The 11,897-nt window shown below is 41.9% G+C and overlaps 1 protein-coding gene across 1 annotated transcript in view; it reads right to left on the reverse strand.

Annotated features, from left to right (window-relative positions):
• SRGAP2 (SLIT-ROBO Rho GTPase activating protein 2) overlaps window positions 1-11,897 on the reverse strand; it is a 252,681-nt gene that overhangs the window by 73,361 nt on the left and 167,423 nt on the right. The window contains exon 5 of the mRNA XM_021711204.1: window positions 927-989. Coding sequence (XP_021566879.1) covers window positions 927-989 — 63 coding nt within the window. The remainder of the gene's footprint in view (window positions 1-926; window positions 990-11,897) is intronic.

An 11,897-nucleotide genomic window follows, 5' to 3' on the forward strand; every position in this document is an offset into this window, starting at 1 on the left:
AGAAAAGAAAAAAAAAAGATGCAGCAAGTAAGCAAGTAAACGCAGGAAATCAATACCCTCTCCAAACAGGATGGGGCAACCCTGGAGAATGACCAGAAGGCTAGTACTGCTAAGATGGAGAAGGGGGTACCTGAAAGGCATTAGCTGTACAATTTAAGTATTCCCTGTATGACAATGGGAATTTCCTTGCTGTGCATGTGTGTTAATTTGTATTATAATTGGCAAAATATGGCTGGGGGAACAACCACCACCACCAACTCTCAGTGCATGAATTAACACAACACACATCAGCCACAGGCATAATATGCCTGAAGTGCCAGTCATTTCAGAACAGATTGTGTTCTCTTCTCTAAGCCTGCAGCCTGTCTCTTCACTGAGGTTTGGCCTTTATAAAACTCTAGGAAGCTGGTACAAAGCTCTCTCTGCCTGAACTGGTCCTTCAAGTTAGGGGAATTTAGGACTCTTTGCTTCCTTTTAGAGCATCCATTTTAGTCTCAAACGAGTAATCAACACAAGATCTGATCCAAAACCTTGAACAATAAATCCTTTCCAACAGGTACACATTAATGGTGCAATGCCGGCTCTGTTTCTTGCCACTAGGTTCGGGGTCCCTTGTTTGCTGCTAATGGAATCAATTGTGCTGGTAACCTAGGCCTTGGCAGGTCACTTAGTGATTGTGCTCCAAATGAAGCCAGGGTGAGCTTGCAACAGCAGAGGAGAAATCTTATTTTGAGAAAGTATTTTTTGGTTTATTCAGTTTTGAAAATAAGAGTGTAAAAAATGAGATGGGTGGAGTCACCCCCAACGGGGACCATGCACTGTCCTCATCCTCAGTTCAGTTCTGTTGCTGACGTGACTAGGGCTGCAAGCTGCCAAATGCTGCTTCCCTCTGCTTGTTAAAGAGCCAAGCAACCCATCTGATTTACCGAGTAGAGCTCGTTCAGGACTTTCATCAAATCATCTTGGAGCTGCTGTCCGACTTCTTTACTCTGCAAGGAAAGAGGAATGAAGGTTAATTAGGAAACAGAAGGAAGGAGGAGGGGGCAACAAAGGCAAGAGCAGCACTGGCTCTACAAATAACCCAGACTCAATTAAGGCCCATTATTTAACGCAGCAAATCGGATAACCACTCCAATCAGACCCAATTATGGTCAGATTACTCAAAGAGTTTTAATAAAATGAAATGTGCCCTTTCTATAGCCTAGCAAAGGCAATCGTGTGGAAGGAAAAAGGGTTGTAGCCTTTGATTTTTCTATTGGTCCCCAAAGAACAGGCCTGAAAGCCACATCCTACCTAGCAACTGTTGTTAGGTGGAACACACTTTCTCAGATACTTGTAGTCAAGCATTCCAGGATTTCAAAGGAAAGTAAGATGGGTAATAGGATGAGACAGGAAAAAGTATATAAGCATTCAAGGATTTCAAAGTCCCTAACTAAGTAGGAAACTCCAAGCAAGAAGTAACCATATTTCTTACTTGCTTTATTTCCACTCCAAACTCCCAAGACAGTGATTTCTCAATATTGATTGCTTGTGAGATTAGCTATGTTATTAATGTTATATTCTGATAATATATGCTAAGGGTTCTCCAACTGGTTAATCCTGAGTAGTAGTGGCTTTCAGGTTTTTTGCTGCTGCCTCCCAGGTCTGGCATCGAACTACTTAGAAAGAACAGTAAAAATAGAGAAGAATGAAGAAGCAGGAAGGAAATTATCACGCCTTCTATACTAAGTGTTATATGCCAAGCCCAAGAGAGCAGATAATAAAGTTCATTGGCATCACTGGGTCATTGAAAGGGGGAAGCCCTTGTTTTATCTTTGCTTCTTCTAGTTCTTACCTACTAAAAATTCAGATTCCAACAACACCCTCATAAGAGAAGTTAAAACACTGCCCTGCCCCCACATAGCTCCACTCTCAAGCCAAGAAAAGAAGATGGCTTTCATGAATGCTAGAAACATAATCATTTAAGATCTTGGGTTACAACTCCACTTAAAATTTTTTTTTTCTGATAACAAATATGTGTTTATTGTAATAAATAAGGAAACTGTAGAAAACCTCAATAAAGAAAAAAAGTAATCCTTAATTGCTACCACTAAGAAATTACCACTCAGCCAGGTTTGGTGGCTCAGCCTGTAATCCCGTGCTTTGGGAGGCCGAGGTGAGTGGATTGCCTAAACCTGCGGGTTCGAGACCTGCTGGGCAATTTGGCCAGCCCTCATCTCTACAATAAATCAAAAAATTAGCTGGACATGGTAGCGCACACCTGTAGTTCCGGCTACTCGGAAGGCTGAGGCGGAAGGATCGTCGGAGCCCAGAAGGCGAGGCTGCAGTGGCAGGGAGCGGCCACTGCACTCCAGTCTGGGGGACAGAGTGAGACTCTAACTCAAAAAACAAAAATCTTGGGTTACATCTCTACTTAAAAAAATTTTTTTCTGATAACAAATATATGTTTATTGTAATAAATAAGGAAACTGTAAAAAACCTCAATAAAGAAAAAAAAGTAATCCTTACTTGCTACCACTAAGAAATTACCACTCGGCTGGGTTCGGTGGCTCAGCCTGTAATCCCAGCACTTTGGGAGGCTGAGGTGAGTGGATTGCCTGAGTCCACAGGCTAGAGACCAGCCTGGGCAACTTGGTGAGCCCTAGTCTCTACAATAAGTAAAAAATTAGCCAGATGTGGTAGCACACCCCTGTAGTTCTGGCTACTTGGAAGGTTGAAGCAGAAGGATCGCCAGAGCCCAGCAGGTCGACGCTAGAGTGGCCGAGAGTGTGCCAAGGCACTCCAGCCTGGGTGACAGAGTGAGACTCCAACTCAAAAAAAAAAAAAAAAAAAAATTACCATTCCAGACTTTGTTATATGTTTTTTAACCTTCTCTCTCATAATTTTTATAAAACTGGGATTGCATTATAAAATCTGTTTATAATTTCTTTTTTTTTTTGAGTGGGAGTCGCACTCTATTGCCCAGACTGGAGTGCAGTGGCACGCTCACGGCCACCGCAGCCTCGACCTGCTGGGTTCCCGCAGTCCTTCAGCCTCAACCTTCCAAGTAGCTGGAACTACAGGGCGCGCTACCACGCCCAGCTGATTTTTGATTTATTGTAGAAACGAGGGCTCACCAAGTTGCTCAGGCGGGTCTCGAACCCACGGACTCAGGCAATCCACTCACCTCAGCCTCCCAAGGTGCGGGATTACAGGTTGAGCCACCGAGCCCGTCTTAATTTATTTCTTAATATATGTTGTGAACCTTCTCCCCAGGTATTACTATTCTATAGCATTATACTACATTAAGTTGATGTAACTCCTATTCTTGGACATTTACTTTGCTTGTGAATTTTTGTGATAAAAATAGTGGGTTAAATTACTTTATATATAATCTAGGAACATATCTTTCATTTTTTTCTCCTAGAAGTAACAGTGCCGGGTCAAAGACTGTTCATTTATACCATTAAATTGCCCTTGAGAAAAAGTGTATGAATTAAATTTGCACCAGCAGCATATAAGAATGCTTATTTCACTTTTTGTTGTGTCTTGACAATTTGAGGTGTTAGCCTATTGTAATTTGTAGTCCTTTGATTAAACCTCAGCCTGCCGAGTAACTGGGAATACAGGCACATGCCACCATGCCTGGCTGGTTTGCTATTTTTCTATTAAGGTCTTCATTATGAAATATATGTGATCTCTGTCAAGAGGAGGCATGGATTTGTTTACACCTGGTAGTGGGGAGAAGGATTCGAAGGAACCAAAAATACAATCACAAGATTCTCCCTTATTCCTAGTTCCTCCATTACCAAGTAGATAACTTTGGATGACCTGATTGCTCTCTCTGGGCCTGTTTTCCCTTCCATAAAATGAAAGTCTTCAGCTAAAACATTCCTGAGGTCTTTTCCAAATTCTGCCTTTCTATGATTCTACATGATTTTTGCCTGACTTCTTAAGTCCATATTAGTTTTAAATATCACCCCTCCAGTGAGCTGGCTTTACACTCTAAAGTAGAAGATAATGAGCAAGTTCTCCTCAGGGACTCAGATGCTCTACAAAATGGATGGCTTCAGGGGCACCTTGCCAGTCTCAAATTTACCATTCCCAGTGTCTCTCATCCAATGACTTCAACTACTGGAAGAAGCCACAAGAGGGAATGCCTTTCATCTACAGTCTCACATACCAGCCTCTCTTTCTCATCAAGAGGAAAGCTGAGCTCCACTGAAGCAGTAGAGGCCCACGGAGCTGAAGTGAGGCACAATGACTCACTGCCAGCCTGAGTCAGCAACAGGGCGAGGAAGTGACCAAGAGTATCACTTCCCACCGCCCTGCCCTCCGCCTCCCGGCCAGCTCCCCCTGCCAGCCTCCCAGCCTTTCTCACCATTTCCTTTTGTTTAAATGACAGAGGTTAAAGGAGAAAGCTCCTATTCCTCTACCCTGTTACTTACCCATGACTTAAATAACTTAGTCCCAGAGTGGGGAGGGGGAGAAAAAGGGGGGGGATGTAACCAATAAAATAGCAATTAAGCCCAGGCAGATGTTTCCTTTCATATACTGATTAGCTGGGAGGACCACTCAACTATTATCCCTGTTTATTTGAACAGGCTGCTGAAGTGATCTGACTAACCGCTCCCTCTTGCTGAGGGTTGGGCTGGGAATACATGTGTAGAAGCCCAGTTAAAATGTACAATAAAGCCCCTAGCCATCAGGAGCAATTCTGACACAAGGCCAGAGGCAGGAAATTGCCAGTGTCTCTCTTTTCACAGATGACAAAAGGCCACCAATTGTCTATTTCAGAAACTGTAACTGTGTGCCTTCGGGGAGGGGAAAGCGTGGCCCCAGAAAGAGCTTCCGTGCTGGCCACTGTGGAGGGGTTGACAGAGCTGGGAAGCCGCAAGGGGGCCCCACCCAAATACAAGGGAGACATTTATTTCTGGGAACAACAAAACCTGATGAGGCCGAGTACACGACAATGAAAACTGCAGAGGCTTTCCGTTCTTTATAAAAAAGCAAGAGGTTTTTAGGCAAAAAAGAATAAGAATTTACAGAGCAGTCTTTGTGCACTGATATACAGCCTGCATCTTTTTTCTTTAACATTTCTTGGAAGAGAATGCGTCATCTAAACATTGCAGGAAACCAAATAGAAGTTGGGGGAAAAAATTACTTTGGGCAAAGTTTTTCTTTTAAATGTTTTCATAGTAATCTTTGCCTGGAAAAAAAAAAGATGTCTAAATTTAGAATAGAGATGTGGCACAGCTAACAATGCTGGTTCTATGGGATAGGAAGTGCAAGGATACGCTCAGGCTAAGATCTCTTATTTTGAAACTCGCCGCAATCATTTGGCCAGAGTGTGTTTCACGAGGCCTCCACTCTGACTGCTGCTGAGGAGGAGCTGATCGGAAGAATATGAGATTGCAACAGATCCTGCCAGTTATGTGCTTACAAAATGGGCAGGGAAGCTTCCTCTTCCAACAGATAACAACACTGAAAATAGGACTGAAATGCACAGCGTTATCTGCCCAAGATTATAATGTTCCAAAGCCTCCTTGCTCACAGAAAGGATATAGCAGCAGAAATGTATGGAAACACGACGCTACATGGTCTGAGTCGCCTGGACACTAGGCTGGTCATTCATCCTTGTACCTCTTTAAAGCAACATATTTTCTGAGCTTGATGGGACTATTAGCATTTCCCAAAGAACACCAATTATGACAGGATTTTCAAACTGGATCCTTTCAGGGAGATTATTTATCACCTGATTCTCCAGTTATTTAGGTAAGCATTAATGTGCTTTCCAAGTTGGGGGGAGGGGGTGGAGCTGTTGTTTACTGGTTATCTACACTTCAAAGTTGTATTATGACAGGCATAAAATTACCCCCTATTTGTATGAAAGGAGGAAAAAAAAGAGAAAGGCATGTTTGCCATGTGGTAAGAGCTAATTTCGGCCCCTCCCAAGGCTAAGCCTGTCAGCAGGTAGAAACAGTAGGTCATTTCGTTCTCTGCCGATTAGCCTGTATCAGCAGTTTTCCCAAAAAAAAGAATGTAACTTTCAAGGGCACAAATTTCCTCCATCACTGCTAGTATCCCCTCCCCACCCTAAAGATTCTACAGAACCCAACTGTTAAAAAAAAATTCAGTTTAAAATGGAATTTACATTTACAGATTTCAGAGGAAAGGGACATGACCCTATATTAAGCTCTGTCAGCAGGAGAAGCGCCACCAGACATAGGGTGATGGTTTCAGGGGCACTCCCTCACCACTTCAAAGAGGCCAAGTTTCATGAGCTGGCGCTTTGCATGAAGTGCTTTTGCCTTTTGGAGGATAGGGCTAAAAGGAGTGACTGTTTAGCAACAGAGCCGGTGCTAGGCGATGGTGGGCACTGTGTCTGGCCTCTTTTCCACCTAACTCAGTCCACCAGAATAGATGGCCCAGTGTGAGGCTTTGTGCCATGGCTTCAAGGGCTCAGGGAGTGGTGATCCGGTAGGTCAGAGCTCAGAAATGACATCTAGATTTCCCCTCCACAGCACTAGTTGTACATATGCAAGCAGGTTTCTCTCTAGTCAGCACTCACTCATTGGTTAGGATACCATGTGATGGCTCTAAGAAAGATGGTCCAGTTAGAACTTTATACTCTGAGAAGCCCAACGATATATAAGATATAAATATACTGAATCGCAAAACTTGTATAGAGAGGTAGGCTAGAAGCTGCTACAAGAGTGACATCAGAGGTGCTTTTGCCTTCTGAAGATGGGTAGACCAGGAAGTTAAAAAAAATTAAATGTTTTATTGCAACATAGTATAATATGTATGTCTACAATAAAAGTCTTATGTGCTGTGCATTCTGTTATTTCCCATTCTTTTCTTTCTTTAAAGACATGGAGTCTCGCTCTGTCACCCCCAGCCTGGAGTGCAGTGGTGCAATCACAGCTCACTGCAACCTCGAACTCCTGGATTCAAATGATCCACCTCAGTCGCCTGAGTAGCTGGTACCACAGGTATACCACCACACTTCGCTATTTAAAAAAAAAATGTTTTTAGAGATGGGGTCTCACTATGTTGTCCAGGCTGGTTTCAAACTCCTGGCCTCAAGATCCTCCTGCCTTATCCTCCTGAGTAGCTGGGATTATAGTCTCAAACCACTGTACCTGGCTCCTTCTACTTTTTTTTTTTAATGTTGGTTGTGACTCACTAAATTTATTTTACAACTCATTAATGAGTTATTATCACAGGTTTCAAAAGACTGTAATTGAGGAAGTAAAGAAATCAGCAGTTTAGGGACTGGAGCCCACCAACCAAGACAAAAGCTAAATAACTTGCCCTCTTGAGGTGGCTGATCAGATGTTTCAAAGCAGGTTGAATGACTGGATCCCAGCAAGGGAGAAATGGCTGGATTTTCAAGAGTGAGCAATAAAGAGTCCATTGGCAAATATTTATAGAACATCTATTATGTGTCAGACACTTGTGGCTTGAATACAAAACAGTATAAAAGTTTACAATCTGCTGAGAAAGATGGACATTAATCTGCTGTCTGGACCATCAGAATGCAATTCTTCCAATCCCAAAGTTATTACTAGAAATTGAGTTTCTTAAGTTGGTTTTCTAGCTTAAGATAAATTTTTTTCCCCTGTCTCGGCCAAGAGGTTTCCACACTATAGCCTAATTCCAGAGCAAGCTAGATGTTGAATCCAGCTTGCCAGAAACAGAAATCTGAGTTAAAAAACGCTGGCTATCTGGGCACAATGATTCATATTTGTAATCCCAGCACTTTGGGAGGCTGAGACAGGAGGATTCCTTGAGGTCAGGGGTTCAAGACCAGCCTGGGCAACATAGTGAGACTCCATCTCTACAAAAACTTTCTAAAAATTAGTTGGGCATGGTGATGTATCTGTAGTCTCAGTTACTTAGAAGGCTGAAGCAGGAAGATCACTTGAGCCCAGGAGTTCAAGGTTACAGTGAGCTATGATTGCATCATTGCCCAATAGCCAGAATGACAGAGCAAGACCCTGTCTCTAAAAACAATTTTTTTAAATTAGTGAAGTGTGGTGGTACACCTGTAGTACCAGCTACTCAGGAGGCTGAGGCAGGGGGCTCCAGCTATTGCATAGTAAATTCCTTTTCTTTGAGTTTGCCTTTCTAAGTTACTAATGGATATTTCAGGTTATAACAATGCTGCTTCAGTATAAGTGACTCCCATGGCAGACATGTTCCATTTTTAAAGAATTCCTTGAGCTTGTAGCCACCATAAAAACTAATCTCACCAGTAGCTCCTTCATGCAGAAGTTAATGGGTACAGTTAAACTAACCTAGTAACAAAATTTAACCTAATCTAAGACCCAATACCTGTTGCAGGATTCATCTTCTGATATGAATGGTTTCTCAACTTGATTCCCTAATTATCTGAAGAACATAGTCTAAAGAAACTCAAAGCTGCTAAAATACAAAACCATCTAAAATTAATGAAAGAGAGAGATTTCAACTTTTTAATCATCTTTCTTCTGTGGTGCCCAGCCCACTGCTTTGTATACAGTAGCCATAATCAGTTGCTGAATCAATTAGATCAACATTTACTTTAGACTTAAACACTATGTTTTCATATAATGCTAAGAATAAAACAATATAGCTACGTTACTTTCATATGGATTATTAAAACTAGAAACTCCATCAGATGTTACCCATATGAACTCCCTTTGGTTAAAGCTCACGGATAAGCCCAAAAAGTTTAAATGACTTTTCTAGAGTTACACAGTTATTCAGTATCCTATTAGGGATCACATACAGTATTAAAAGAGGGTTAAAAATGCAGGCTTTGGGCTGGGCTCGGTGGTTCAGCCCATAATCCCAGTACTTTGGGAGGCCAAGGCAAGTGGATTGCCTGAGCCTGAGTGTTCGAGACCAGCCTGGGCAAATTGGTGAGACTTCATTTCTACAATAAATCAAAAATTAGCCAGGTGTGGTAGCACACACCTGTAGTTCTGGCTACTTGGATGGCTGAGGCGGAAGGATGGCTGGAGACACTGCACTCCAGTCTGGGTGACTGAGTAAGACTCTTGATTCAAAAAACAAACAAACAAACAAACAAAAAATGTGGGCTCTGGTGCAGGAATTGAATCCTGTTTCTACTCCCTACTGTATGGCCTTAGGTAAGTTATTTAACCACTCTATGTCTCATCTTCTACATCTGTAGAACAGGATAAAAAATAATAACAATATAATCCATGTAAAGTGCTTTAAACAGGATCTAGCACCTATGATGTTCAATAAATGTTAGCTAATATTAATATTAGAAACCAGCCCTCTCAACACCTACTTGAGTGCTCTTTCCACCCACACTATGCTGCCTCTTTATATACTCTCAAACATGTTAATGATCCTGATATGTGGAATTATGAAGGTCCCCAGAAGCTACTTTCCAGGCAGGACTGCAGTTACATCCCTCCAATGGAGGCTCTGCGGATCCCAAGAGAAGAAGATTCTTTGTTTTTCCTTATGCTTGCTATTGCACAACCTATTTTCTTCCCTAGTTTCAGTAAGAACTAAAGTAACAATGACTCTGTGAGAAATAATTCAGTTTTCCTGAGGAAACAAAGCAAAACAAACAAAAAACTCTAAAACGAAACATAGAAAGATGTAAAACAGTGTTTAGCAGAAAAGAGAAAATGGTGAGGTGGGGCGGTAGAAGGAAAATAAGGACACAATTATCCTCTATTCTTCCAGGTAAATTAAACAGAAAAAGATCCTTCTCAGCTGCACAATTGGGTTTTGGCTTAACTAGGGTCATAAATTAAACATCCAAAGGTAGGCGCTCCCTATTACATAGGTCACAGAATATCAAAACTATTCATCATCAAGTTCAGGTTTAATGAAATCCAGGGCCTCTCTCCTCCACAGTACTTGTTTCTGAAAGCGATTTCCCTATAGCTTTTCCAGAAGTTCTGGAATGAGTGAGCAGTAGCACTTGATAACCCACAAGTAATGCTAGTAGCTGTCAGAGAAAATCCATTCTTTGGCATGAAATGAACTCCATGGATTCAGCTTGTACCCTCTATAGATGTTCATTCACTATGCTCTGTTACTTCTGACCAAAGACTCTTGTCAGAGAAACACACACTACATACAAGTTTGGGTCCCACTGGACTGGGACAGAGGAGTTGGGACAGGGACAGGAAGAGCTGAAGACCCTCTGGCTTTCCCAAAACCTCTAACAGCACAATCTAAAACATAGTTCTATAACAACCTGAATATTCCTCCATGGTGTTCAATCTCTTTGAATGATCTAACCTAATACTAAGAAAATAAGCACAAGAAAACATCCCTTAAAATGAAAGAGACGATCAAGTCTGAGCTTTCATTTCTTAAACCACCACTATGATCTTTTTCTTGGCAAATTTCCATCTTTTACCCTTCTGGATAATGATTTGAGTGGGGGTATAATGTCTTTAGGCCCTGATCTCTCATGCCAAAGCTTTTCTTGGGGTCATTCCAAAGATGAGCAATCACCCCATTTCCCAAATAGGGCACCAAAGGCATAGAAATGGTATCTAGGTGACTGTGGGCACCCTTGAGTAGATAGGGACACAAGGAACAAAAGACACAAAAGCAAACAGGCAACATGAGAGCACAAATCTCTCAGAGGCTGTAAAATGAACCCAGGAGGGAAAGCAATCAATGACTTGGAATTGGGAGAGAAGGGAAGAGAAAATAAGAGCCAGAATAATAAGGTGCTTGAAAGCATAGGCCCTTCTACAATAAGGAATTCTAGGTTGCTGGGAGGGGGGTGGGGGTGGTGAGGGGTGGGAAGAATGCCTGTGGGCTCCCAGATGGCTGGGCAAGGAGGAGGCTGGAAGAACAGGAGTTAACAGAGCTATCTGAAAGTTGGCAGTGTGAATGCCAAGAGGAGAAGGGCAGCTTGGTAGGAAGTAAAACAGTCATCAGCACCAGTACAGGAAATGCCTGGGGCATTAGGAAAATCGCTGATTAAATACTTTTAAGAAAGAGGAACCCAGCTGCAAAGCCAATTCATCCAGGGACCTGGCAGTTTTAGAACTCTTGGAGTTGGCTTAGAATCCAACTGTCAAGAGAGGAACAGGCTCCAGAGGATTCAATTATGAAGAGAGTATTTTCTTGACACACCAGGTGCCAGGGTTGAACCTACAAAGAGCATAAAGCCAACTTTAGGAGACTGAGTGGAGTCCTTTACTGGCAGAGAATTGGAATGCTTTGCCTAGGGGCTGCGATGGGGATTTGAGCCTGGATCAGCTTTCTTCAGCTCAGCTGGTGGTTTGTAGCCTCTTGTCTTTGTCCACAGTAATCACATGTAGAACCATTCCCATTAGTCATGGACCACATACACTTTTTAAAATTGATATCCTTGGGGGAGGACACCCGCTTGCCAGTAATTCCCTCCCACTGAAAAAAATCATTGAATCGTGGTAAGGAGAATGTCCAGAGTTTAGAACTGGAGTGTCCAATCACTTAAGCGCTTCAATTTTTCCTTGCCAATTCAGACTTAAACTTTATAAATGTTCTAAGTACACTTAAAATGACTACACTGCTATCTGCAGTTATTAGGCACTGTGATCACATATGTCATTTAGGTCAACCTTGTTGTTTTTCAAATCTATATTTTTATTGATTTTTTTGTTTAGTTGTTTAATCATTCACTAAAACAGGTAATATTGAATCTCTCATGGGGGTTGATGATTTTTCGATTTCCCCTTTTAATTCTGTCCATTTTTTAATTTATAAAACTTAGGGTTATGTTATTAAGTATATGCTTCTTGAATCTGGAAACTTGAATCTTTATTAGGAACTGTCTCTATATCTAATAATACTTTTTTGTTTTGCTTTGTTTTGTTTGTTTTTGTTTTGTTTTGAGTCGGAGTCTCACTCTGTCGCCCAGACTGGAGTGCAGTGGCCGC

The sequence above is a fragment of the Carlito syrichta genome, unplaced genomic scaffold (genome assembly GCF_000164805.1).
Source record: "Carlito syrichta isolate Samal-C Ts95f unplaced genomic scaffold, Tarsius_syrichta-2.0.1 Scaffold301930, whole genome shotgun sequence".
NCBI lineage: Eukaryota > Metazoa > Chordata > Mammalia > Primates > Tarsiidae > Carlito > Carlito syrichta.